Source organism: Podarcis liolepis (genome assembly GCF_965112155.1).
Source record: "Podarcis liolepis genome assembly, chromosome: 10".
Lineage (NCBI taxonomy): Eukaryota > Metazoa > Chordata > Lepidosauria > Squamata > Lacertidae > Podarcis > Podarcis liolepis.
In genome coordinates, this window is record NC_139562.1 from 66,551,364 (window position 1) to 66,576,578 (window position 25,215).

Sequence of the window (25,215 nt, forward strand, 5' to 3'; positions counted from 1 at the left end):
GGAATGGAAACTGGAACACAGCTGAAACTAAGAAGTATTTTCCAAATTCAATGTGGCTTAGAGGTTAATCTAAGTGACAGGAGGAACTAAGCAGAGCAAAGACTAATCTTCTGCTTAGGGGTGAGGTCTCTAAGGGAATAAGGAATAAGGGCAGAGAGACATTCCAGAGTGTAATAAATGGAGAAGGGGGGTGAACTACAATTAAAAGTACAGATCAAGAAGGAAATAATAACTGTGTGTGTTAGGTGGGCCTATACTAGCCAAGAAAAACATTGCTAAAGAAGTAGGAGTTCAATAGAAATTAAAGCTACCTATGCATACTTGCTTGGGAGGAAGTCCCATTGAGCTCAATACTTCTGAGTAAACCAAAAACACAGCTAACCTTTGAGATTTGCATTTCTATGAATTTTGCAATGCAATTCCCCAGCCAAGTAATGTGTACAAATGGGTTAAAATGTGCATGCATATAAATGCATAGGTGAGTGAAAAGAACATGCACAAACGCATTATATTAGGGGAAATTGCTTTGCAAAAATATGTAGATTTGTCAAAACTGGGTACCTAAATGTTTTTATGAGAAATTCGTACTAAAATGCTGATGTGTTTTCATAAAGGTTTTTATTTTTATTTATTTTTTAATTGTCAATTGCTACAAAAAGGTGAAAAACTGTGGAGGGGGGGACTGGATTTAAGATGGGGGAAACTGGAAATTCTCAAAGTGAAATTGGCAGGTTCTACCATCCCCCATGGTGACTGAGTCAGAGGACATTCCCTGCCGCTGAGGAGCTACTGAGGCCCAATAAAGATAGAAAACCTCAGCTGCAAATGTGCATAAGTTAGGGTTGCCATATTTCAAAAAGTAAAAATTGAAGTTTTTAAGCTATTTTTAAAGGAAATTTGCCCCCCCCCAAAAAAAACCACTTCTGGTTTCCCCAGACATTTTAACCAACTTCTGAAAATTCCACCCAGACACTGTTCTTTGTGGACAAATCCTGGCAATATCCGGAAAATTCCAGACATAATGGCAGGCGTAGCATAAGTGCTTGCAAGGGGAATTTGAATGCGATTGCCAAATAACAAATGACCTTGCAGTGAAAATGGCATATGTATTATGCTGTTAACAGGAAATTTAAAAAGTACTGTTGCCACTTTAAATATAAAAAAGCAATTCCTGAATCTTATGCAAAAGGTATTGCCGTTTCTTGAAATATAGAGAGGTAATGTCTTGATCTTGTGCAATAAAAATATAAAGAGGTAATGACTTCATCTTATGCAATAAAGGCAAACACTCTTCCCTGAAGCCCATAGAAAGTAACTCAGTACAGATGGATAACAGCTTCATTCAGATGCACATTCAAATGGGCATCTAATGCACATCTAGTTTCTGCCTATGGATCTGAATCCAGCAGATGTTCTATGCATGGAATCCTTATTGCATCCTTATCTTGATTGGAGCGACCGTGTTTTATAGAAGCTTAGGTTGGTATGGTTGTTGCTTTTTCCCGAAGCCCCAAATTGTTTCCAGACTCTCATTCTCTGTATGCAAAACTATCATTTCCAATTTATTTTTAGCACAACCTGTATTTGCAAACACTCCCACTCTCTGAACCTGGCACAGATTGACAGGAAATGACTTTTCCTGTAATGTAAAGAGAAATGTGTTCCCTACATAAAAGCTGTATCTGATTTCCTAACGAATTGTGTTCTGCAAGTGTATCATTAAAAAAAATATGTTTAGAGTGCGATTGCTAATACAGTATGTGTAACCCTTTGGGAAGGTATCATTTTCAATCAGTTTCAGGTGCTGAGTCTTTTTATAAGGTACAGTCGTACCTTGGTTGTCGAACGGAATCCGTTCCGGAAGTCCGTTCGACTTCCAAAAACGTTCAACAACCAAGGTGCGGCTTCTGATTGGCTTCAGGAGCTTCTTATATGCAATCGGAAGTTGTGTCAGACATTTGGCTTCCAAAGAACATTCGCAAAACGGAACACTCACTTCCAGGTTTGCGGCGTTCGGGAGCCAAAATGTTCGACTCGCAAAGCGTTCGGGATCCAAGGTACCACTGTATTACTTTCTCATAGTAGAAACTGTGAACTTAATAACCTGGGAGCAGACTCCAATGAACTCCCTGGGACTTGCTTCTGAATGGACATGTATAGAATTGTACAATTAGCCAGTACAGTGGTACCTCAGGTTAAGAACTTAATTCCTTCTGGAGGTCCGTTCTTAACCTGAAACTGTTCTTAACCTGAGATACCACTTTAGCTAATGGGGCCTCCCACTGCCGCCGTGCGATTTCTGTTCTCACCCTGAAGCAAAGTTCTTAACCCGAGGTACTATTTCTGGGTTAGCGGAGTCTGTAACCTGAAGCGTCTGTAACCCGAGGTACAACTGTATTCTAAACTAAGCTACTTTTTGGAATATATTGTACTTGCACTGCAGAGATTTTGGCAATCAACTATAATTGCAGACAGTTTGTTATTTCTGTGAGGCAATGAAAATGTACCCCTTATTGCCAGGGGTGCCAACTTGAATAAAATATGGGGGGGCAGGTAAACCCCACCCCACATCATCAATCACATTATGTATACATTTTAATAGCAATGCCCATTAACTTGGGATAGGGTGGTTCTCAAATATTCTATTGGGGAGGTGAAGGAACCTCAGCCCCTAGGAGTTGGCTCCTATGCTTATTGAAATGATAGCCCCAGTTCACAGACCCCCCAACTCTCCATATCTTCCAGTGATAGTCCCTGATTTAAAGATGCTGTCCTAATTTCTGAATTGATCCCAGAATGTCCCGCTTTTCCTTAGGACATCTGTATTTTCACTGGAGAAATGTTCATTGGAGGGTTATGTGACCCCTGAACCAAGGAGATAAGTAACTATATAACCTTTAGAAGACATTTGAATAGAGAAATTTGTATAGAGAAATTTGTAAACATTTTATGTTTTTATAGGTGTTGGAAGCCACCCAGCCAAAGGGGCAGGGTATAAATAATAATTACCATTATCATTATTATTATTAAGTAGGACATCCTTATTTTCATCAGAGAAAAGGGTATAAATAATAAAATTATCATCATCATTATTATTAAGTAGGACATCCTTATTTTCATCGGAGAAATGTTGGAGGATATGAGTTCAGCTTCAGTAACAAACTATTCAAATGCATTGAATCAAGAAGGTAAACTTTGCTCAAGGCTAGACAATCATGCTTCAGGAGGAAATGCAATATTCACATGCCTAGTTGAAAGTTGGTCTTCTAGTGCAATTGCGAGAATATTAGGACTGGAAACAGGGTCCTGGGATCAAATCTTCACTCAGCCATCGATTGCATTGGGCAGCCCTCAGCAAACCTACTTCATCAGCCTATTCTATCCCATAGGGGTGTTATGAAGATAAATGGGAATTATCCCATGCAATTTAGACTGAGCAGCTTTAAGGAACAGCATCATTAAAATGTGGCAAATAAAATAGCCCATTTATCTGAATGTTTCCTTGTTGGCCATAGCAGCACACGGTCAATTCTGGAAATCAGGATCACAGCTATCTAAGGTTTGGGTAATTGGAATTCACATGTAGTTTGGGTTGTTAAGGGGGGAGAAATCAGACAAACATCCATCATAATCTGAATATGTATTCTATATAGAATTTAGTTCCATTTGTGCTACTGCAGTATATTTATTTATTTCGTTCATACCCCACCTTTCCTCCCAGGATCTCAAGATGGCATCTATTGTTCTCCCCCTCCTCATTTATTCTCAACAGCAACCTGTGAGGTTGGTTAGACTGAGAGGCAGTGACTGGCCCACCATCACCCATGGCTGAGTGGAGATTTGAATGCTGGTTTCCCAGGTCCCAGTCCAACAATCTATCGCCATCCCACCACACTGGCTCTCTAGGACTCCTGTATGTTTCAATTGGTTTTTCATTCTTCTAAATCTAAACAGATAAAGCATGTGCAAAATGGAATAAGAACAAACATTGCGGAATAAACGGCATAATGATCACCATTCCCTCAGAGAATGAATTCAGGTAGTGTGTGCTGGCTGGATTAGAGTAAAAACGGGGCCACCCAAAATGTGAAGGTATTAACCCCAAAATTTGCAGACATAAACTTTAAAAGTTTTAAAACAAACCTATGGGGCAAAAAAAAAGCTCTGTGGGAATTGAGCGTGCTCAATAGCTGTGAAATATTGAGTGCCAATTTGATAAGGGAAATGGAAATGTAGAATGGGAGCGGTAGTGGAACAACCTACTTGAAGGGAATGAGTAGTCTGTACCCTTTAATGAAGACTGTAACATTTTATTTTCTTTTTGAAGGTTGCACCTGTTTGGAAGGTTGCACCTGTTAAATTTGAATCTTAAAGTACAAAAGTTGCTATTTTGGTGTGCAAGCTTTGGAATAACACAGAGTTGTTCATAACGCAGAAATGAAAAATGAATTATTCTCAGCAATACAGTTATTCCCCAAGACTACTTACCACTGCCAACTTTAGGTCTCTTGCAGGTAGCATCTAAGAGCACTTTGCTGTATTGTTGGGATGTCACTAGGATCTAAGAATATAATTCCTGATGTATATTAAATTCCATGTTGTTCAAAATAACAGTTTGGATTAATTTTGCCCAAGGCAGAAATGGCACCAGCAAGTTTGGACTTCTAACAAATTTGTTTAGCTAAATTTGCAATGCACCATGATTTTTTAAAACCCCAAAAAACAATGGATACTAAAAGTCAACCCTAGACAGGTAAAATAAATAACAGAAATCTCAAGACTTCCAACTTGGATCTAAAAGAACAGGTCCGCATTTTAAATGAAAAATACAGTTATGATTACCTTCCGATTTGCCATCAGTCATGCCAGCTATCCCATGCAGAAGAGAGAAGTTGAATGTCAAACCTTTTTCTGTTTGCTTTCCACCAAACATGTCATTACAGAGGTGACTCAGGGCAAAGAGTAAAACTGGAGACTTTCGCTAAATCTCTATTTAACTGAAGTCAGTCCCACTTATGTGTCTTGGTTTAAACTGGCCATTACCGCCTTAAAATATTCATTACGATTCTATTATGAGCCATGACTCGTGTAGGCCAATCCTAAGCATGTCTATGCAGAAGTACAAGTCACCGAATTCAGTGGGACTTATAACATCAGTGAAACCACTGTCTACCTGAAGTTAATCAGGTCTCGGTTTGGTCAGTGCTACGCAGATGAGAGACAACTTGCATGCCGCCATGTGTTCCAGGATGGAAGAAAGGTTGGATATACGTGTAAGAAAAAAATACAATAATGCTGCTGCCAGATGAATTTTGAGATATCTTCCCCCTCTCCCAAATTCCAGGTGGAACAGTTGCATCAAAAAATCTAGGTGTCCTTCTGGATGGGGGTAGAAAAACTCACATAGGATAATGTGTAACTTGGATTCTACAAATCACCCAGTTTCGTCAGGGGTGAAATTAATCAAGGAGCATGTTGGGCAATACAGTGGAACCTCAGAAATTGAACGGAATCCGTTCCGGAAGTCCGTTCGACTTCCAAAATGTTTGGAAACCAAGGTGTGGCTTCTGATTGGCTGCAGGAACCAATCGGAAGCTGTGAAAGTCGCATGGGACATTCAGGTTCCGAAGAACATTCGCAAACCGGAACACTCACTCATCTTTTCTGCTACAATTTTCAACAGGAAACCATTATTAAAGTTGTCCCTAGGATAAACACTAGGAAAAAGCAATGAAGTTTCTACAAGAAGCAGAGACAGAGAGCTATCCCCCTTTTGACCCAGTGAATATGAGGAAATAAATAATTGTGACAAGGAGGAAGGGAAATATCGCAAGTTTTTGTTTGAGAATTATTTCCCGTTGACTCCAGGTATGATACATGAATTTAAATGCACGGGATGCTGCTCTTAGAGTTTAATGTGCTAAAGAATCAATAGTCAAATTAGGTAAATATGTTAATACCAAATTCAAATTTCAACTCTTATGAAATCTTAAAAATACAAGAGCCTTTACCACTTAGCTGAAGAGGATCTTAAATAATAAAAAGTATGATTCAGAGAGTCATGTAAACCTCATTGCTGCAATATGAATGAATGATGGGAAGATTTTCTGATTTTCTTCTTCTTCAATCTGGATAGAGCAAACACTGAACATGACAGAACATCAAACATACTGAAAAATCTTGTAAACAGGTCTTATGTAGGGGCAAGCACCAAACAATAAGCAGTCCAAGAAAATGTGCAGGTGAGAGATATGAGAAGTATAAGAGATTTGGTTCTACAAAATCATAGCACACTGGGAAATGAATACTGTGGATAATTCAAGTCCTTTAGTATTTCTTATCTTACTTCAGAATGATGAAAGTTAAAACTAGCAATGGCAACAATGGGGTTTTGGACATAATAAAAGAAAGCCGCAAAAAGTGGCACAACCCAAAATTGAGCAGGAAAAAGGTGTTTGCTATAAGGTCTGCATAAAGCATCATCATATCACTTTAAGCAATGATGGCTTCCTGCAAGGACTCCTGAGAATTGCAGTTTGTTAATGGCATAAACATTGTTGGGGAACCATTTTAACAATCAATCCCTCTTCCCAGGGAATTCTGGGAATTGTAGTTCTGTGAGGGGAATAGGGGTCTCCTGAGAATGTTCAGCTCCCTTAACTAGCTACAGTTCCCATGATGCTTTGGAGGAAGCCATGACTGTTAAAGTGGTATAAGAGTGATTTAAAGACATGGTGCAAATGGGGCCATAGAATATAGAACTTGAACTTTAAAGAGAGCATATACAGTGGTACCTCAGGTTAAGTACTTAATTCATTCCGGAGGTCCGTCCTTAACCTAAAACTGTTCTTAACCTGAAGCACCACTTTAGCTAATGGGGCCTCCTGCTGCTGCCGTGCCTCCAGAGCACGATTTCTGTTCTCATCCTGAAGCAAAGTTCTTAACCCAAGGTAATATTTCTGGGTTAGTGGAGTCTGTAACCTGAAGCGTATGTCACCCGAGGTACCACTGTAACTGAAAAAATTCCCACAGTATTGATGCCCATTCTCAAGAACAGAGGAATGCCACCTTATTCCAGAAGTCCTTTTAGATCTGATGAAGAATGTACTTCTTTATTTTGCTGCAGTAACCCACAATGTGAATCTTGCATTGTTCTTATGGGGGGAAAGTTGTCATGAATCAAGGGTAGCCAATTTGATACCCTGCAGATGTTGTTGGACTGAAATGCAACTTCTGTCATCCCTGAGCATTGGCCATGCTGGCTGGGGACTGTGTCAGAGTCACATTGTCTATGTCTGGCATAAATGGGCAAATGCAGGCAAAACTGGGATGTGCTGGTTTTTATGTTGGGTAGAACCAACATAAAATGTCTGGTGCCATTTTTCACATGCTGAGCTATGTTGAGTAGAGTATTTGGCATTATTTAATGGTGACGTTTCTAGGAAGCCAAGAAGCTAAGTGTTGTTTATGCCTTGCATTGAGGAGTGACAGCAACCTCTGCGCCATGAATGAGGCAGTGAATGAGATCTGGTTTGTTACCTGAGTGGAGACAGATACATGAGATAGATAATTCAGGAACTTTACAACAGAGTTAGTGTTAGTGTTACATGCAAACCAGATCAACACATCATTGATCAAGGCTTGTGTTTTCTTATAAAGGTGATGTTACCTTGAAAATGAAGACACACCACGGATGCACATTTCAGTGATGATACTACATGCAATTTTGAGACCTCTGCATTTAAGGTCGTATCTAAATTCAATAAATAATAATAATAATAAGTGTATCCTGAAGGCACAAACGATATAACCTGGGGTGGGTACCAGCTCTTCTGCTAAGACATACAGTATAAAACAATTATCCACCAAGCAACATAGGAACTGCTTTATACCAAGTCCATTGACCTCAGTATTGACTGGCAGTAGTCCTAACTGGGGATACTGGTGTCTGTGTTCCTTTTCTGCTGAGGTATATCCCTTTGGTAGGACAATCTCAAGCCCTCTGAGAACAGGAGAACTACCACTAATTTTGCATAACAGCTGAGATACATAAGCTTTGCATGTAGAAAGTTTTTTAAAAGGACTTCCTTAACAGATCTTTGGAAGATTTTGGTATCTCAAAGTGAGAAATAGCTTCAGCCTGTTCTTACAGAATCTGAGAGGATTATCCTCCTGGACCCAGTATAGCAGAGCTTTCCAAACCGTATGTTGCGACACGTCATTGTGTCGGCTGCAGTGTGTAGTTGTGTCATGCAAACACTCCCTGCGCTCCTCCCAGGGCTGGAAAGAGGTTAGTTTAAGCTCTGGTTTGCTAATAAAGCTGAATTATGGTGTCACAAAATGATGCATATCTAAAAAGTATGTCACCAGCAGTGCTTTTCTTCTGGGGGGGATGCAGGGGTATGCGTACCCCTAAACATTTTGTGAATCTTTGTACTTTTGTCCATTTTTTGTATTTATTTTCCCTGGTCTGACCTATAAAATGGTATTTTCTTTAAGTCAAAATGAGAGTACCCCTAAACACTTTTTTTTTAGAAAAGAAGCATTGGTCCCCAGCATGAAAAGTTCAGAGAGTTTTGCAGTATAGTATTCACTCAAGACAGTTCTGTTAATTGTATGGGATACTCAACTTGCTGATTTTAGAGTAAATGGTTTTATGAATATACTTGGGTTCTTGGGTAATTTGCTTTGTATTGGGGAATTCATCCGTCAATAAACGTCTGTCTGCTTTTGATTAAAATCTGACTAACACTCCACAGTAAGAGTTTGGTAATGAAATATTGAATATTAGACTGAATGAGGTTTGCACTGCTTTTTGTGGTGAGTAGGCAGTTCACAAAATAACCCCATCCACCCTTGGTAACACTGACAGATGAATTTCTCTTTCATAACCTCCATGTCCTCCTGCTTCAGATTTCCTTGTACAACTACTCTTCTCTCCGTTTCAGAGATATTGAGCCAAATCTTAAAACTGTCAGGAGACAAGTGCAGGTAGGCATCTGATTCACTGTTTTTACGAATGCATCTTCCATTCTTCTTACAGAGAACTTTGCTGCAGAGCTTGGCCGCAGAGGTCACATTCATGATGTAATGTCCGAAGAGACCATCAACGTACTTTTTCACAGTTAAGCAGCTGTCCTAAAGGAAAACAAAGACAGAGCAATCCTATAGATGTCTTCTCAGAAATAGGTCACACTGAGTGCAATGGATCTTATTCCCAGGTAAGTAGAACTATAGGATTCCACCTCTAAGCAGTTAGCACTACAGTCAAACCTCGGTTCCTGAACGCTTCTGTTATTGTACGTTTTGGCTCCTGGAAGCCAAAAACACAGAAGTAAGTGTTTCGGTTTCTGAACATCTTCTGGAACCTGAACTTCTGACGTGGCTTCCAGGCTTCCACTGAGTACAAGAAGCTCTTGCAACCAATGGGAAGCCGTGCCTCGGTTTTCAAATGTTTCAGGAGCCAAACGGGCTTCCAGAACGGATTTTGTTCGAGAACCGAGGTACCACTGTATTGTCTAAATGACTAGATATTTGTTCAAGGGGATGTAAAATGTGTTCAGTCATGAGTGATTATGAAGTTCTTTGAATCACAAAAATCTCAGCTTTGTTTGTTTATTCATAAATTTCTGGAGTACAGAGGACAATGACAACATGTGTGGGTAAGGAAAGTGTTTGGTCTGACATTTGCTAATCCCAGTACCAGGTTCTCCCCATCCTCCAGTCTCTTAAAGGCAAGTAGTAACTTCCTCTTTGCTTCCCCATTCAAAGTCTAGCATAAATAGGTTTGGTAGATCACAGATTTTTGAAGCCAAAATCGCACGTGCACAAAATGAGTACATTCATTAGAATATCTCTGTTAAAAAAAGGTAAAGGGATCCCTGACCATTAGGTCCAGTTGTGACCGACTCTGGGGTTGCGGCGCTCATCTCGCTTTATTGGCTGAGGGAGCCAGTGTACAGCTTCCGGGTCATGTGGCCAGCATGACAAAGCTGCTTCTGGCGAACCAGAGCAGCGCACGGAAGCGCCGTTTACCTTCCCACCGGAGCGGTACCTATTTATCTACTTGCACTTTGACGTGCTTTCGAACTGCTAGGTTGGCAGGAGCAGGGACCGAGCAACGGGAGCTCACCCCGTCGCGGGGATTCGAACCGCCAACCTTCTGATCAGCAAGTCCTAGGCTCTGTGATTTAACCCACAGCGCCACCCGCGTCCCAAGAATATCTCTATTACATGCTACCAAAAAAATAAAATTTGGGTTTGAGTTCTTCAGCACAAAATGTTGCACAGCCCGTGCATTCTACATTTGACACCCCAAGTGTTACTACAGGCTGGATCTAGACACATCAGAAAAGCGTTTCAGGAAAACGTGTTGTAAACCTCAAAGTGGGAAATCACACTGGCGAAAGACAGAACTCTACAGCGCCACCTGGCATCACAGTGTTATAACACATATAAAACGCTTTTTCTTTACTAATGTAGCTGAGCCCATATTCTTCCAAATGCATGCACACAAGAACCACATGCAAATCTCTAGGTTTACCTCTCAGTCAGATGAGCCACCGAGCTTGTCCTGTTCAGATGTATTCTAAATTTGATGTGTGAGAGTGCCTTACCCACTTACAGAAGAATGGCTGATATAATTATTGGACTTAGCTGAGATGGCTAAACCAACATTCTTAATTAAAGGAAAAACCATTAACAACATTTGTTAAGGATTGGAAATTCCTTATGGACTTTTGCATAAAAGAGAAAATGAACTTGTAATATCTGGATTTGAAGGTTGAAAAAAATACTAGCTTATAGAAGATAGAATAATTGCGTTCTAAAGAATGGATGTTATATGTAGCTGCAGAGAGCAGAAATCCTTTTATTCTACTCTTTCTTTAGTTTTTTTCTTTATTTTCCTTCTTTTTTTCTTTCTCCTTCTTTAGATTTCTCATTTTCTTGTATTTTCTTTGCTCTTTTTTAGATTAATTAGTCATTTTATCTCAGTATATTATAAAAAGATACTTTGTAATGGGTATGTATTTCTGTATATCTTTGGATCAGTACCAACAAATCAAATAAAGTAAATTTGATTTGGGGATTTGTATGAGCTACCAGGGGTCAGCAAACTTTGTGAGCAGGGGGCCAGTCCACTGTCCCTCAGACCTTGTGGGGGACCGGACTATGTTTTTGGAAGGGGAAAAAATGAATGAATTCCTAAGCCCCACAACTAACCCAGAGAGGCATTTTAAATAAAAGGACACATTCTACTCATGTAAAAACACCAGGCAGGCCCCACAAATAACCCAGAGATGTGTTTTGAATAAAGGGACATGTTCTACTCATGTAAAAACGCGTTGATTCCCGTGTGCCAAATTGAGAAAGCGATTGGGCCGGATGCGGCCCACAGGCCTTAGTTTGCCTACCCATGAGCTAAACCATTGGAGATCTTTTTTTCTGGGAAGGCCAGTATTGGAATGCATATTGCCATTCCCAGATCTGTGGTCCATAGAAATAGCAAGAACCTGCTATCTTTGCTGCCATCTTTTGAGGATTGGGGGTATGTTTAGGAGGAGGGGGTGTCCCAAGAATTCCTGCAAAACTCAGCTCATTTTCTTAACCCAAATTCACTTACATTAGAACTGGCATACTGCATGCTTCCCCACAGGACAACTCCTGCTGCCCCCAAGGCTGCACTCTCACCAATAGTGTTCACCAAGTCTTCCTGAAAAGTAAGCCACGGATATGCATAATATAATAGGGCTGCCATATTTTGACGAGCAAAAAAGAGGACTCTGAGACGGCTCTCATTCTAAATACCCCTATGACATGTAAGCTATAGTAAAAGGGTAAAGGGACCCCTGACCATTAGGTCCAGTCGTGGCCAACTCTGGGGTTGCGGTGCTCATCTCACTTTATTGGCCGAGGGAGCCGGCGTACAGCTTCCAGGTCATGTGGCTCACCCCGTCGCAGGGATTCGAACCACCGACCTTCTGATCGGCAAGTCCTAGGCTCTGTGGTTTAACCTACAGCGCCACCCGCGTCCCTATAGTAGCTGTGATATATTGCTGAGGGGGTCAGGAGAAGAAAAGAGGAAAGCAAGTCTTCAGCCACCCGTTATGTCTTCATCTCATCCAGAAAGTATAGCCAGAGACATTTTGCCATTTTTTTATAAAAAATCCACCAGGACAGAAATTTCACCCCTGAAAAAGAGAACATGTCCTGGAAAAAGAGGACACATGGCAACCCTAATAGAGCATGATGCACAGTCAAAGCATCATTGCCCATTTTGTATCCACCCATTTTTTCAGGGGGGGTTGGGGGGTCACCTCTCGTGAAACAAGTTTGGGTGGTTTTTGAAACACTACAGTAATACTCTGTAGTGCCTGTTTGCCAGAGATCTCAGTGAGTTGAATGCACACATCATAGGCAAGCACCACTATCAACTCTCTTTTTTAAAAAATAAGCAAACACTGTCTGCAGTAAAAGCAATGGTGGCGGTTTCAAGAGACACCCAAATGATCAGGTTAGAGCACAGTAAACATATAACCTTTGAAGCAAAGTGAACCATCTATTAAAGTCAAAAGTTCTGAATCCAGAAAGCTATACCCCATCCCCTGACAGCTCTATAATTCAGCACTGATCCTGTGATATCCCATCCCTGTACCAACCCTGAATTACAGATGACATAAAGTGTCCTGTTTTGAGAGGTTCTGTACACACCATACATTTAAAATAGATTGCTGCCCTCAAAGAATCCTGGGAACTGTAAATTTATCTCCTAGGTAAAGGTAAAGGGACCCCTGACCATTAGGTCCAGTCGTGACCGACTCTGGGGTTGCGGCGCTCATCTCGCTTTATTGGCCGAGGGAGCCGGCGTACAGCTTCCGGGTCATGTGGCCAGCATGACCAAGCTGCTTCTGGCGAACCAGAGCAGTGCATGTAAACGCCGTTTACCTTCCTGCAGGAGCGGTACTTATTTATCTACTTGCACTTTGACGTGCTTTCGAACTGCTAGGTGGGCAGGAGCTGGGACCGAGCAACGGGAGCTCACCCCGTCATGGGGATTCAAACCGCCAACCTTCTGATTGGCAAGTCCTAGGCTCTGTGGTTTAACCCACAGCGCCACCTGCATCCTTAGTTTATCTCCTACGGAGCTCCAATTTCTACCACCCTTATAATAAACTACAGTTCCCCAGATTTTTCAGAGGAAGTTGCATGCTTTAAGCGTATGGTGTGTACAGAGCTTGAATACAGAACTGAAATGTAGGGAATTTTGTATCCACCAGAACTGCCTTGAATATATACAAGTGATAGAAAGTTTAGACAACATAGCCCTGATCACTTGCTCCACCTTCCTCCTCCTACATGTAGACAGAGAGGAAGGGGCTCTTGATGCTAACTTCACCCCCCAACACCTCCATCAGCTTCAGTGTCAAACCTATGTGGGAGATCTGAAGTGGAAATCTCTGCATAATCGGGTGAACATACTCCCAGAACCAGCATTGGAAACCCAGGTGGATGCAGCCACAGCTATTGCCATCTATGGCTGGTTTGCCAACTGAAATCCTTCCTGGAGTTGCCTAGCCATGATGGTCTACACCCTAGTGATCCATGCGACGGTCACCTCCAGGCTTGACTACTGTAATTCGCTCTACGCGGGGCTACCCTTGAAGCTGTCCCAGAAACTCCAGCGGGTGCAGAATGCTGCAGCGAGGCTCCTCGTGGGGTCTCTGCCATGGGAACATATTCACCCAGTGCTTTTCCAACTGCAGTGGCTCCCAGTGGAGTACAGGTTCAGGTTTAAGGTGCTGGTTTTGACCTTTAAAGCCCTTCATGGCCTAGGACCCTCGTACCTACGGGACCGCCTCTCCCGGTATGCCCCACAGAGAGCCTCAAGGTCCATAAATAGCAACACCCTAGTGGTCCCAGGCCCTAAGGAAGTTAGATAAGCTTCAACCAGAGCCAGGGCCTTTTCAACACTGGCTCCAACCTGGTGGAACGCTCTGTCTCATGAGACCAGGGCCCTGCAGGATCTGATTTCTTTCTGCAGGGCCTGTAAGACAGAGTTGTTCCACCTGGCCTTTAGCTTGGAGCCAATTTGATTCCCTCCGCCTCTTTCTTTTTCCTTTCTCCTCCTGTGATGAGGCTGCATGTTAATATTTTAAAGTTTCAATATTTTAATGTTGTATTTTAATCTTGTTTTTAAGTTGTATTCATTCAACTTGTTTTTATTATTGCTTGTTAGCCACCCTGAGCCCAGCCTTGGCTGGGGAGGGCGGGGTATAAATAAAAATTAGTAGTAGTAGTAGTAGTAGTAGTAGTAACTTCTTTACTTGCTAGAATTGTCGTACCCATCTCAAACGGAATCCATTCCAGAAGTCCGCTCAAATTCCCAAAATGTTCAAAAACCAAGGTGTGGCTTCTGATTGGCTGCAGGAGCTTCCTGCACTCAATCAGAAGCTGCAGAAGCTACGTCGGATGTTCGGTTTCCGAAAAACGTTTGCAACCCGGAACACTCACATTCGGAAGCCAAAACATTCAAGTCGCTAGGCGTTCGAACAGCAAGGTATGACTGTAACGTGGTTTACATAAGGCTGCTCTTGAAGATGGTCTGGAAACTATAGCTGATTTGAAACATGTTCTGCAGGTTCTGAGTGACGGTGAAAATGGAAATATATATTGCCAGTTCTTTTTTAAAAAAAAAACTGCTGGGAAGGGGAAAGCTTGTTTTTCCAAATTTTCATTGCCACGTGAAAATGTTTCTGTTCTGTCGAGCATCTGTGGAGGGATGAGATCGGTACTGTTTGCAATCATTGTATATTTGATTTTAGACTTTTTATGGTTTTAGTATTTTGTATTTCATTAACTGTTGTGCACTCCCCAAGATGAGACACAGCCTGGAAACATTATAATAAAAATATGTTTTTAATTCTTTGCTTTCAATCGTCCTTATGTGCACATTTATGATGAATATTTTCTTTCTGCGTTAGTTAATGAGCTGTTTTTGTATTGTATTGTATTTTATGGTGCTGATCACTAATTACTGCTGAGTTTCAGTACTAGCTGAATCAGTGGTATGCTTTTCTGTTTGTTTGTTTTATCTGGTCTTGTCATTTTAACTGCTTCTGGCAATTTCACTCTGGCCTTTGTAATTCAGCAGGTGACCACAGTCAACCTGTGACATTTCTTTGACCCGAGAGAGCAAATAAAGCTGATGTATTATACACTGCATTTAACTGGATGCAGCTTCTGAGGCCTTGTTCTCACTGAGGTGATAGAAATCACACACTGTTCTCCCCTCCCATTCTCATACACCTCACACCAGCCTCTGTTTGTTGCCAGCCCTGTATTTTTCCTCACACCGGCCAACACAGAAAATAGAGTGGACTGCGAAAATGCAGCGCTATACATTACTTTACAAAGAATGCACATGATTGTATAAAAATAGTTCAATCTATCACTGCATAATTATTCTGGTTACAGTGGAAACAAACGTTTTGGGTTACAAACACTTCAGGTTACAAACGCCGCTAACCCGGAAGTAGTAGCTTGGGTTGCAAACTTTGTCCAGGACGAGAACGTAAATTGCATGCCGGCGGCGCGGTAGCAGTGGGAGGCCCCCACTAGCAAAAGTGCACCTCAGGTTAAGAATGGTTTCGGATTAAGAATGGACCTCCAGAATGAATTAAGTTCATAACCTGAGGTTCCACTGTATTTTAGATCAGTGCTTTTACATGAGACATTTAACAGTTTGCCAGTCAAGCTGAGATATATACATAAGCACCTTCCCATGGGGCACAGGTAACTTTAGTGATTTTTTGAGAGGAATGGGATTAACATGCCTGCCAGCCATAGTTCCCTGGTGTTACACGTACCGTCAAGAACCCAGGTTCAGTCAGGATTCCCAACAGCATGAAGATGTACCCACATAAAACCCCATCCTCACAGATGCTAAATGCAGAAACTTTGAGGCATGGTGACCAGTGAGTGCTTTGACGGGTGAGTCCCACTCCCCTCTCAATGAAGCCTTGGGGATAGGCTTAATATGCATTTCCCTAAGGCGAGGATGAGAAACTTTTATGTTGTTGGACTCCAGTTCCCATCAAGTCCAGTCCATGTGGCCAATGGTCAGGAATGATGGGAGTTGCAGGTATCTGTTGGGAATGGAAAGAAGCAGAAGGAGCATTTCATCATATGTGGTGGTCATGCAGAATAGTTAAGGAGTACAGTCGTACCTTGAAAGTCGAACGAAATCCGTTCCGGAAGTCCGTTCGACTTCCAAAACATTCAGAAACCAAAACATGGCTTCTGATTGGCTGCAGGAAGCTCCTGCAGCCAATCGGAAGCCCCGCCGGACATTCGGCTTCCAAAAATAGTTCGCAAACCGAACTATTGTGGCGTTGGGGAGCCGAAACATTCAAGAACTAAGCTGTTCGAAAACCAAGGTATGACTGTATTGGGAAATGATTTATAATGAAATGAAAAAATTGTTTAAAAGAACATCCCCCCCCCCCCAAAAAAAACAACCCAGAGGTATTTCTTTGGGGTGTGGTACAGACAGGGGGCAGAAAAAGCTGTTTCTGTATGCAACAACAGCAGCTTGGATTATGTTAGCTCAGAAATGGAAGGTGGGAGAAGGTCCAGAGGAGGAGGAACAACTGAAAATGATGGAATGTGCAGAGCTAGCAGGCCTAACCAGCAAGGTAAGAGAACAATAAGAATGGGTGTATAAAGAGGAATGGAGAATATTTGTGGAGTATTTGGAAAACAACTGTAAGCAAGTGAAAATTGTAAATTCAACAGTATAATGTAGATTAAGATATAATGGAAAGGGGGGAACTAGATGGAGGAAACAGAATAGTTAAGGAACCATGGAAGGAGAAGAAGGGAAGTCATTCAATGTATTGCTGTATATTTAATTGTGGGAAATGTATACCTGAAAAATTAATAAATATTTTTTTAAAAAAGGAATGATGGGAGTTGTATGTCTGGGACAGCTATAGGTTCCCTATCCCTGCCATAAAGAAACATCTTTGAGGACCTCTAACTGCTAGGCCCTGGTTCCCATACCACCTTTGCCGTCTCTTTTATGCATATTGCTGCTCATGTGAATGTTTGGCATCACTAGTGTACCCTCAGATTTAAGAGAAGTCTGCAATCCACCTTCCATAGCAGGGAGTCCTGGTTTCAAAGTACAGATTACTAGCAAAAGCTGTCCTGCGATCTTCCATAAGTCCCTTTCTCTAACAGTATGGTTTTCACCTCTGTACAATCCCGTCAATATGCAAGAATATCAGAAAGGGTAACACGTGTTGGTGGATCTGGGAGCTTATTAGATACCAGCATCCTTACCTCCGTCAACTCATGGAATGTATAGGCATAATATGGCCTAGCATACACAAAAACAGGCAAAGCATAGTCCTTCCGAGCGATCGAAGCAATGCGCATTGCTTCTTTAACCCGATGGTGTACAAATTTCAGAGCGTTTGGGCTGCATTTCAACATGTATTCCAGGTATATGGAAGGGTAAAGGGCAGTGCTTTCTTTCCACAGCCAAAGCAGATTATCATTCCGGAACGATTCAATGTCTGGACATTTGCCTGTGTACTTGTCTGGGTGGTTCTTGTAATCATAATTGTAGCAGTCTGGGTAGAGATAGTAACCCCAGAGCCCATTTGGCCTCATATCTTCAGCTAGGAAAAGGGTGCTGTTCATAAAACCCCTCCCTGCATTTTCAAAATCTTCCTTCGCAACTTTCTTGATCTTGTTCTCAGGCCATTCAGGATGCTGCTTTCTGACAAGTTCAAGAGACTTATTTCTGTAAATGGCTTTATGGCCCCAGTTTCTATCCCACTGGGGTCTCCAGTTTTCCCAGTCGATGACCCCGAGTCCCTGGAATTTCTTCATGGCGATGGAACGCTCAATGTCAGCCTTGGCTTTGATGAGATGTTTGATGAGGCTCTCGTTTTGCGGCACCCCGCCATTGATGGATTCGCCATTGTCTTCTACATGGGGATAGTACCCGAGATGAGTGTGATAGAATATTGTCACACTGGAGCCGCTCAAGGTCTCGTTTGGATTTGTCAGGATGTCGAAAACGTTGAGGTCCAAATCGACCTTGTAGCGCCGCTGACACTGCTCAGTAGGTGCATTCCAAACTACTAGAAATGGTTTGTTAGGGAACAGTGGTGCTCTCGCCTGCATGATTTCACTTCCGTTGTCGACCATCAGCAACACCCACAGTGCTAGGTATTCAATCCACAGGTGGCTCATAGTATGAGGGAACTTCATCAAAGGAAAAACTGAAAGAGATAAGAAAGAAACGGTAATGAACAGTGTCAACCAAGAGTCGGGAAGAACTTTGCCCCTCTAAGTGTTGGTGCTGGCCTTTAAAGCCCTAAATGGCCTTGGTCCTGTATACCTGAAGGAGCGTCTCCACCCCCATCATTCAGACACTGAGGTCCAGCTCCGAGGGCCTTCTGGCGGTTCCCTCATTGCGAGAAGTGAGGTTACAGGGAACCAGACAGAGGGCCTTCTCGGTAGTGGCGCCTGCCCTGTGGAACGCCCTCCCTTCAGATGTGAAGGAAATAAGCAGCTATCTTCTTTTTAAAAGACATCTGAAGGCAGCCTTGTTGAGGGAAGTTTTTAATATTTAATGCTGTATTGTTTTTAATACTTGATTGGAAGCCACCCAGAGTGGCTGGGGAAACTCAGCCAGATGGGTGAGGTATAAATAATAAATTATATTATTATTATTATTATTATTATTATTATTATTATTATTATTATTATCAGGTGGCAGAGGAGCCAAAGCCTTGCCATCTGCTTTTATTCAATATTCACAGAGAGAGGCTTGGGAATGTGGCCCCTCAGAATAATGGCGTTGCTCTGAGTGAAACCCCACCCCATCCATCTCTCCCACTTCCTCATGAGTCATTGCTATGGATGCTGGAAAGCAACTTCAGTCTTTGAGCTCTTTGCTCTACTACTTTCAAGGCCCGCAATGTTTTGGGAGAAGGGAGTGGGTCTGGAATGCTTTCTAAAGACACTGAGTCTGTCAGCTGTCACTCCACTAGTGCTGCTTCCTTTTCCTCTCCCATTATTTCCCAGCTTCCCCCCTCATCTGCCTCTGAGCTGTGACCTCCCTCAAACCCGTGTTGTAATTCTGAACTGTCTCCTTCTTCTCTGGAAGGGTCAGGCTGGGGAGGCGGTCTCCACCATTCCTCCTCTGCCCAGACCCTGACATGAATTGATCAATAGGTGTGGGGAACCTTTGTCCCTGCTGATGTTGCTAAACTACAACTCCCATCACCTATGGCCATTTCCCATGCTTGATGAGGCTGATGGGAGTTGTAGTTCATCAACATCTGGAGGGCCAAAGGTTCGCCATGCCTGAATTAAAAGTGGAAAAATATGTGCAGATTGATCCAATTGTCACCCTATCAGGGGTCTGCAACCTTTAAGACAAAAAGAGCCACTTGGACCCGTTTCCGAAGGAAAAAAAACTGGGAGCCGCAAAACCATTGTGACATTTAAAACAAATATATCTCTGGAGCTGCGATCTGACAGCGGGCGGGAAGGTGACGTCGGGACGGTGCGTGACTAACGCACGCACCGCCCCCATGCGACGTCACAGCCAGTACAGCGCCCGCCACAGTGGGGAGTGTCGGGGCGCACAATGCGCCTCCTCCCCTCGCTAGTATCCGCCCCAGAGCCGTGGCAAAGGTGTAAAAGAGCCACATGCGGCTCCGGAGCCGTGGGTTGCAGACCCCTGCCCTATATAAACTTGGAGTTAGTGAAATTAACTAAGTGGTGCATACATTTGAGTAGGCATGCATAGGATTGTAGTGTCAGTCATGATTTCTATCAATGCTGTCATTCTACTTGCCTAACGTCTCTCCTCTCCTCCTCTTGTGCACAGGGCATATGTTGGTGGGAGAGAAAGCCCTGTTTCACAAGCAGGACTTGTGGTAGCTCTCAATAGTCCCCCTACTTAGTTGAATCCAGCCCTATATTCCCTTACTCTGAGGTAAATGTAGGCCTTTGTTTGTGCAAACCAGTATTTTTGCATGAATTTAATCAGTCATTTGATGAAAGTTCAATTCCAAAAACAGAATTGCAATAGAGTTCCCTGCAAGGTTTCCAAACCAATCTTGAATAACATTCTAAAAGCACATCATAAAGGGATAAAATAACCATCACTAATAAGCAAATCCCTGCTATGTCGGTTTGATTACTATAAAAACATTAAATAAAACATACATTTCCCCCTCCTACTGGTTCTTATTAGTTTTTTATTATTATTACTAGCTGTTGAATGTATGTAATACACAACATATTGACAACGTAGAAATTGTTCCAGGAAGTGTTTTACAAGATGAAATTTATCACACAGCAGCAATATCTCAATGCTAAACATTTCCTTTGGCTCATCATTTTGCAACATTTTTTGATGTTGCTGTCATGCCACCATAATGCCTATATTTGTAGTGCTGTGTTATGTGGGTAAAATAGTTCAAATCCCTTCATTCAAAGTGGGTGGATCAATGAATGGAAATTTTGCCTTTGTACAGTAGCCAGCCAGGGGCGGAGGAAGGGGTGTGTGGTAGGGGCGGTCCACCCTGGGTGTCACTACTGAGGGGGGTGACAAAATGCCGGGTGGCACTCACCGCGGGGCCTGCAGCGCGCCCGAGCCACCATCTCTCCTGGGAGTTATGCGGTGGCTTGGGCACCCGCAGGCTCCATGCTGCCCCAAACGGTCTGCCCACCGCCTCCCCCTCAGCTGTAGGGCAGCTGAGTGGGAGGAGGCAGGCAGACTCCTTGGAGGCCCCTTACTGGGAAATGACTTATCCCATCATCTTCCCCCAGGCCCCACTGAACAGCCAAGCCATTTACACTACACTATTGCTTCTGAGTCTGTTATATTTTTCATGGGCCCAACACTAACCCTATATGTAGGCAGAGCAGGAGACAGATTATTTGCTCATCACTTCCTCTGATGCTTCCAACAGGTTTGATGGTAACCATCCCTGGTCCTTCATTCCTTCTCAGATCCCTCTGTGTACTGAAGTTCCGTTCCATTATAATCCCACCATTCTATTTCTCCTTGGTTTCCATGCCTGTTGACATCTTCCAAGAAACAAGAATTTAAGGGTGTTGGTAATGTATTTTTCCGAACCCTCAAATGCAAGAAGGAATCTGGCAGGGGATAATTCCTATAGTTAGGAATTTCACTAGGTACCTCTTAGATTCCCCATTCCTATCATGCACATCCGTCAGCTGCCACAATACACTGTATTAAGCTACCAGGCCTCTGCATCTCGGGCCAAGTAGCTGCCAAATTACTCTACAATGTTGGCACAGCACTGGATTGTGTGGCGACAGTGATAGCAGTGAAGGCAACAACCACGGCAGCTGGGGTAAAAGGGATGGAGCATGAGGTCAGTTATATGAACAGCATGCCACATGGAAAGCTGAAAATATGGCCATGCCACATGCAGTGTGCTCCCCTTTTCTACCATCCTCCCACAGCTACACAATCCCCTCCATTGGATATTAGTGTTGGGAGGGGTGACCATGTTCATATGCTTGCTCCAGTGAGGCAGGTTGAAAGGCTGGTTCCTTGAACTTCAACATGGCCTTCCTACATGCCATAGTTCTCATGTCGCTAGTGTCCATGGGCTCCATTCGCACCCTGGCAGACTGCCTTATAGTGCTGAATATTCAGGTGGCCATATCAGGTTCTCCCCAACAGCCCAAAGCAGTTTCTCCACATCTGGAGGACCCTAGAAATGCTGAGAGTCCTTAAATCTGTCATTTTAGAATCATGCGAAAGGCTGGGCTGGATGAGTCCCTAGCTGGAATTAAGATTGCCAGAAGAAATATCAACAACCTCAGATATGCAGATGACACAACCTTGATGGCAGAAAGTGAGGAGGAATTAAAGAACCTTTTAATGAGGGTGAAAGAAGAGAGCACAAAATATGGTCTGAAGCTCAACATCAAAAAAACTAAGATCATGGCCACTGGGCCCATCACCTCCTGGCAAAAAGAAGGGGGGGGGATGGAGGCAGTGAGAGATTTTACTTTCTTGGGCTCCATGATCACTGAAGATGGTGACAGCAGCCACAAAATTAAAAGACACCTGCTTCTTGGGAGAAAAGCAATGACAAACCTAGGCAGCATCTCAAAAAGCAGAGACATCACCTTGCCAACAAAGGTCCGTATAGTTAAAGCTGTGGTTTTCCCAGTAGTGATGTATGGAAATGAGAGCTGGAGCATAAAGAAGGCTGATTGCCGAAGAATGGATGCTTTTGAATTATGGTGCTGGAGGAGACTCTTGAGAGTCCCATAGACTGCAAGAAGATCAAACCTATCCATTCTGAAGGAAATCAGCCCCGAATGCTCACTGGAAGGACAGATCCTGAAGCTGAGGCTCCAATACTTTGGCCACCTCATGAGAAGAGAAGACTCCCTGGAAAAGACCCTGATGTTGGGAAAGATGGAGGGCACAAGGAGAAGGGGACGACAGAGGACAAGATGGTTGGATAGTGTTCTCGAAGCTACCAGCATGAGTTTGACCAAACTGCAGGAGGCAGTGGAAGACAGGAGTGCCTGGCGTGCTCTGGTCCATGGGGTCATGAAGAGTCGGAAACGACTAAATGACTAAACAACAAATGTGAATCACCTGGTAGGCGGGGTGTGGGACCTGATAGAGGGGATCGTGAACAAGCTGTTACAGCTGCTATTGTTAGCTATCCAAGTTTCTTCCTCCATCACCACTTTCTTTCTTTGTTTGTTTTTAAGCTCTCTTCCCCCACAAAGGCAATGTTCCCCAAGCAAGCCTTGAGACCTTCCCTTGGGGAAACCATGGTCTCTACCATCTCCAAAGTTATGAAGCCACCTGGGTGTGCCAATGAAACTGTTAATGAAGCTTCATGAGATTAGGCTACGAGTAGGCAACCTTTCTATTGCTTTTAATTGATCAGGATTTCCCACGGAAATTGACATCATTACACCAGCTCAAATCTTCACTGGAGGGCACAATAAGTCTTCGGAAGATGCCATAAAATATTCCATATTCTGTTTCAAGAATAATGAGAAATCGTATCACTGAGATTTCCCTACTGTTGCAATATGTAAAAAGCACATTTTGAACCATGCAAAGCTGAATTTTAGGGAAATTAATAATCTGTGGTATCCAAATCCCATTATAAATAAATTGCTTATTATTGTGTATTGTACAAAAAAGGGGCACTGGTGTCTTTCGTTACTGCTGCCACTGCTTTTTCTTCTATGGCTATCTTGCATAGTTTTAATCCCAAACTCTGTAATGAGCATAGGCGCTAATGATTCAGTTTGCTACCTCATTATCAGCTTGGTACAGATTCTCCGACATTTCTCAGTCAATACCACATTGTCATGCTTAGTTAAACATCCAAAGGATGCACATCTCTTTCCTAGTCATAGGAGAGTCCCAAAAAGAAAAGCATGCAGAAATTTTTCTGCTCCATATTTTAAACACAAAAAGGTCCCCTGAAAATGAACGAGTTAAAGGTTTGTGTCCAAGCTTGCCGAAACCAATGGGAACATTTCAAAGGGACCCTTGATTCACAAAATTAACTCTAGTCAGCAAATTGATGTGGTCTGCCAAACAATACGTCAACTTGCTTTATCTTCCCCTGTCAATTCCTCAAATGAAATGAAGAGAAAGATTTACTTGGTTTTACTCTCGCAAAGGGAATGGTTTAAACGTATTAAAGAATCATTTCCTGTCCATGAATGCTTATGCCATAATAAATGTCTTTAAGGTCCCACATGACACTTGGCTGCATTATTTGAAATGTTTCCTTCCTTCTGGAAACATGGAAATGTTTTTTTTTTTCAAATACAGCACATAATTACGTGGATAAGTAACGTGGATATGAATTTATAGCTTATACACATTCCTATTAACAGTTAATTCGTTCTATGAGTTGCCCAAACAATATCACAGGTATTATTAGCCTACTGCTATATTTGGTGTTTTATGCTGAAAATTTTGGTTTGTATTTTTACGGACACGGCTGGTATTCTCACTTTGTGGAGGATATCCAAGGCGGTCAGAAGCACCACATCCATGATGGTCAGAAGTAACATGAGAAATATTTCAGTTTCCATTCCCCACCTCTTCCAGGTCTCAGAGGTCAGTTACGGACACTACGCTCGAGTGTCCTCAAAGTCCTGGAGCTGGAAATTGCAGGAGGAACTTGCTCACAAATGCCGTTTTTTTAAAGGGTTTTATCAGCACTCATGTAGAGAAACAAAGAAGCCCTCAGCCTGGAATAAAGCATCTCCAAAATGAGCATTTATTTAGCACACATTGATGGATACCTTTTCTGTCCAGCAGTAGAGAAAAGTGAGGGATGTATCTTGCCCAAGAATACAGTGGTACCTCGGGTTAAGAATTTAATTCATTCTGGAGGTCTGTTCTTAACCTGAAACTGTTCTTAACCTGAGGCACCACTTTAGCTAATGGAGCCATTTAGCCTAGGTTTCAAGAAGAAGAGTTTGGATTTGATATCCCACCTTTCACTCCCCTTCAGGAGTCTCAAAGCGGCTAACATTCTCCTTCCCCTTCCTCCCCCACAACAAACACTCTGTGAGGTAAGTGGGGCTGAGAGACTTCAAAGAAGTGTGACTGGCCCAAGGTCACCCAGCAGCTGCATGTGGAGGAGCGGAGTTGCGAACCCGGTTCACCAGATTACGAGACTACCGCTCTCAACCACTACACCACACTGGCTCTCAAGAAAATCACCCTATCTTACAGATGCTTAGTCAAAAGTAAGCCCCACTAAATTTTGTAGGTTCAACTCACATTAGTTAGTGGGACACTGAGCGTATATTTATGGTTGAAGACATAAAGCACCATCTACAAAGAATATATATTTGCCAAGGCGCCAGTACTTGGGACTACTGAAGAACACAATTCTCCATTCATTTCAGTGAGGCTTGTAGCTGAGATGTCCGCAGCACATCTTGCCTGCTCATTTAAAGGATCCTTTCATTCATATTGTAAGTATTCAAGATCCAATTTTGCTTTGTCGTTTAATGAATGACTCCCTACCCACATCCCGTTTGAATCTAGATTTACAGCAAATTCTGATCTTTCCCTGAATATCTGATAAGTAGGAAGTTTCAACGGCTTTTTGAAATCAGTGCATGCTGTGTCATTTTTAAACCTGG

General features: G+C 42.6%; 1 protein-coding gene across 3 annotated transcripts; it reads right to left on the reverse strand.

Moving 5' to 3' along the window:
* Positions 1 to 8,765: 8,765 nt before the first annotated feature.
* On the reverse strand, positions 8,766 to 24,262 carry LOC310687849 (hyaluronidase-like). 3 transcript variants are annotated; one of them, XM_083463655.1, is made up of 5 exons: positions 24,055 to 24,262; positions 21,084 to 21,232; positions 17,344 to 18,293; positions 11,624 to 11,713; positions 8,766 to 9,138 (listed from the first exon to the last, which is right to left on the reverse strand). In XM_083463655.1, the coding sequence occupies exons 3-5, from the start codon at positions 18,280 to 18,282 to the stop codon at positions 8,788 to 8,790; spliced, it is 1,380 nt and encodes a 459-aa protein (XP_083319781.1). In that variant the 5' UTR covers positions 18,283 to 18,293; positions 21,084 to 21,232; positions 24,055 to 24,262; the 3' UTR covers positions 8,766 to 8,787. The 3 variants fall into 3 exon arrangements, with proteins under 3 accessions (XP_083319781.1, XP_083319780.1, XP_083319782.1); XM_083463654.1 differs by lacking the exons at positions 21,084 to 21,232; positions 24,055 to 24,262 and adding an exon at positions 20,939 to 21,076; XM_083463656.1 differs by lacking the exons at positions 11,624 to 11,713; positions 21,084 to 21,232; positions 24,055 to 24,262 and adding an exon at positions 20,939 to 21,076.
* Positions 24,263 to 25,215: the final 953 nt, after the last annotated feature.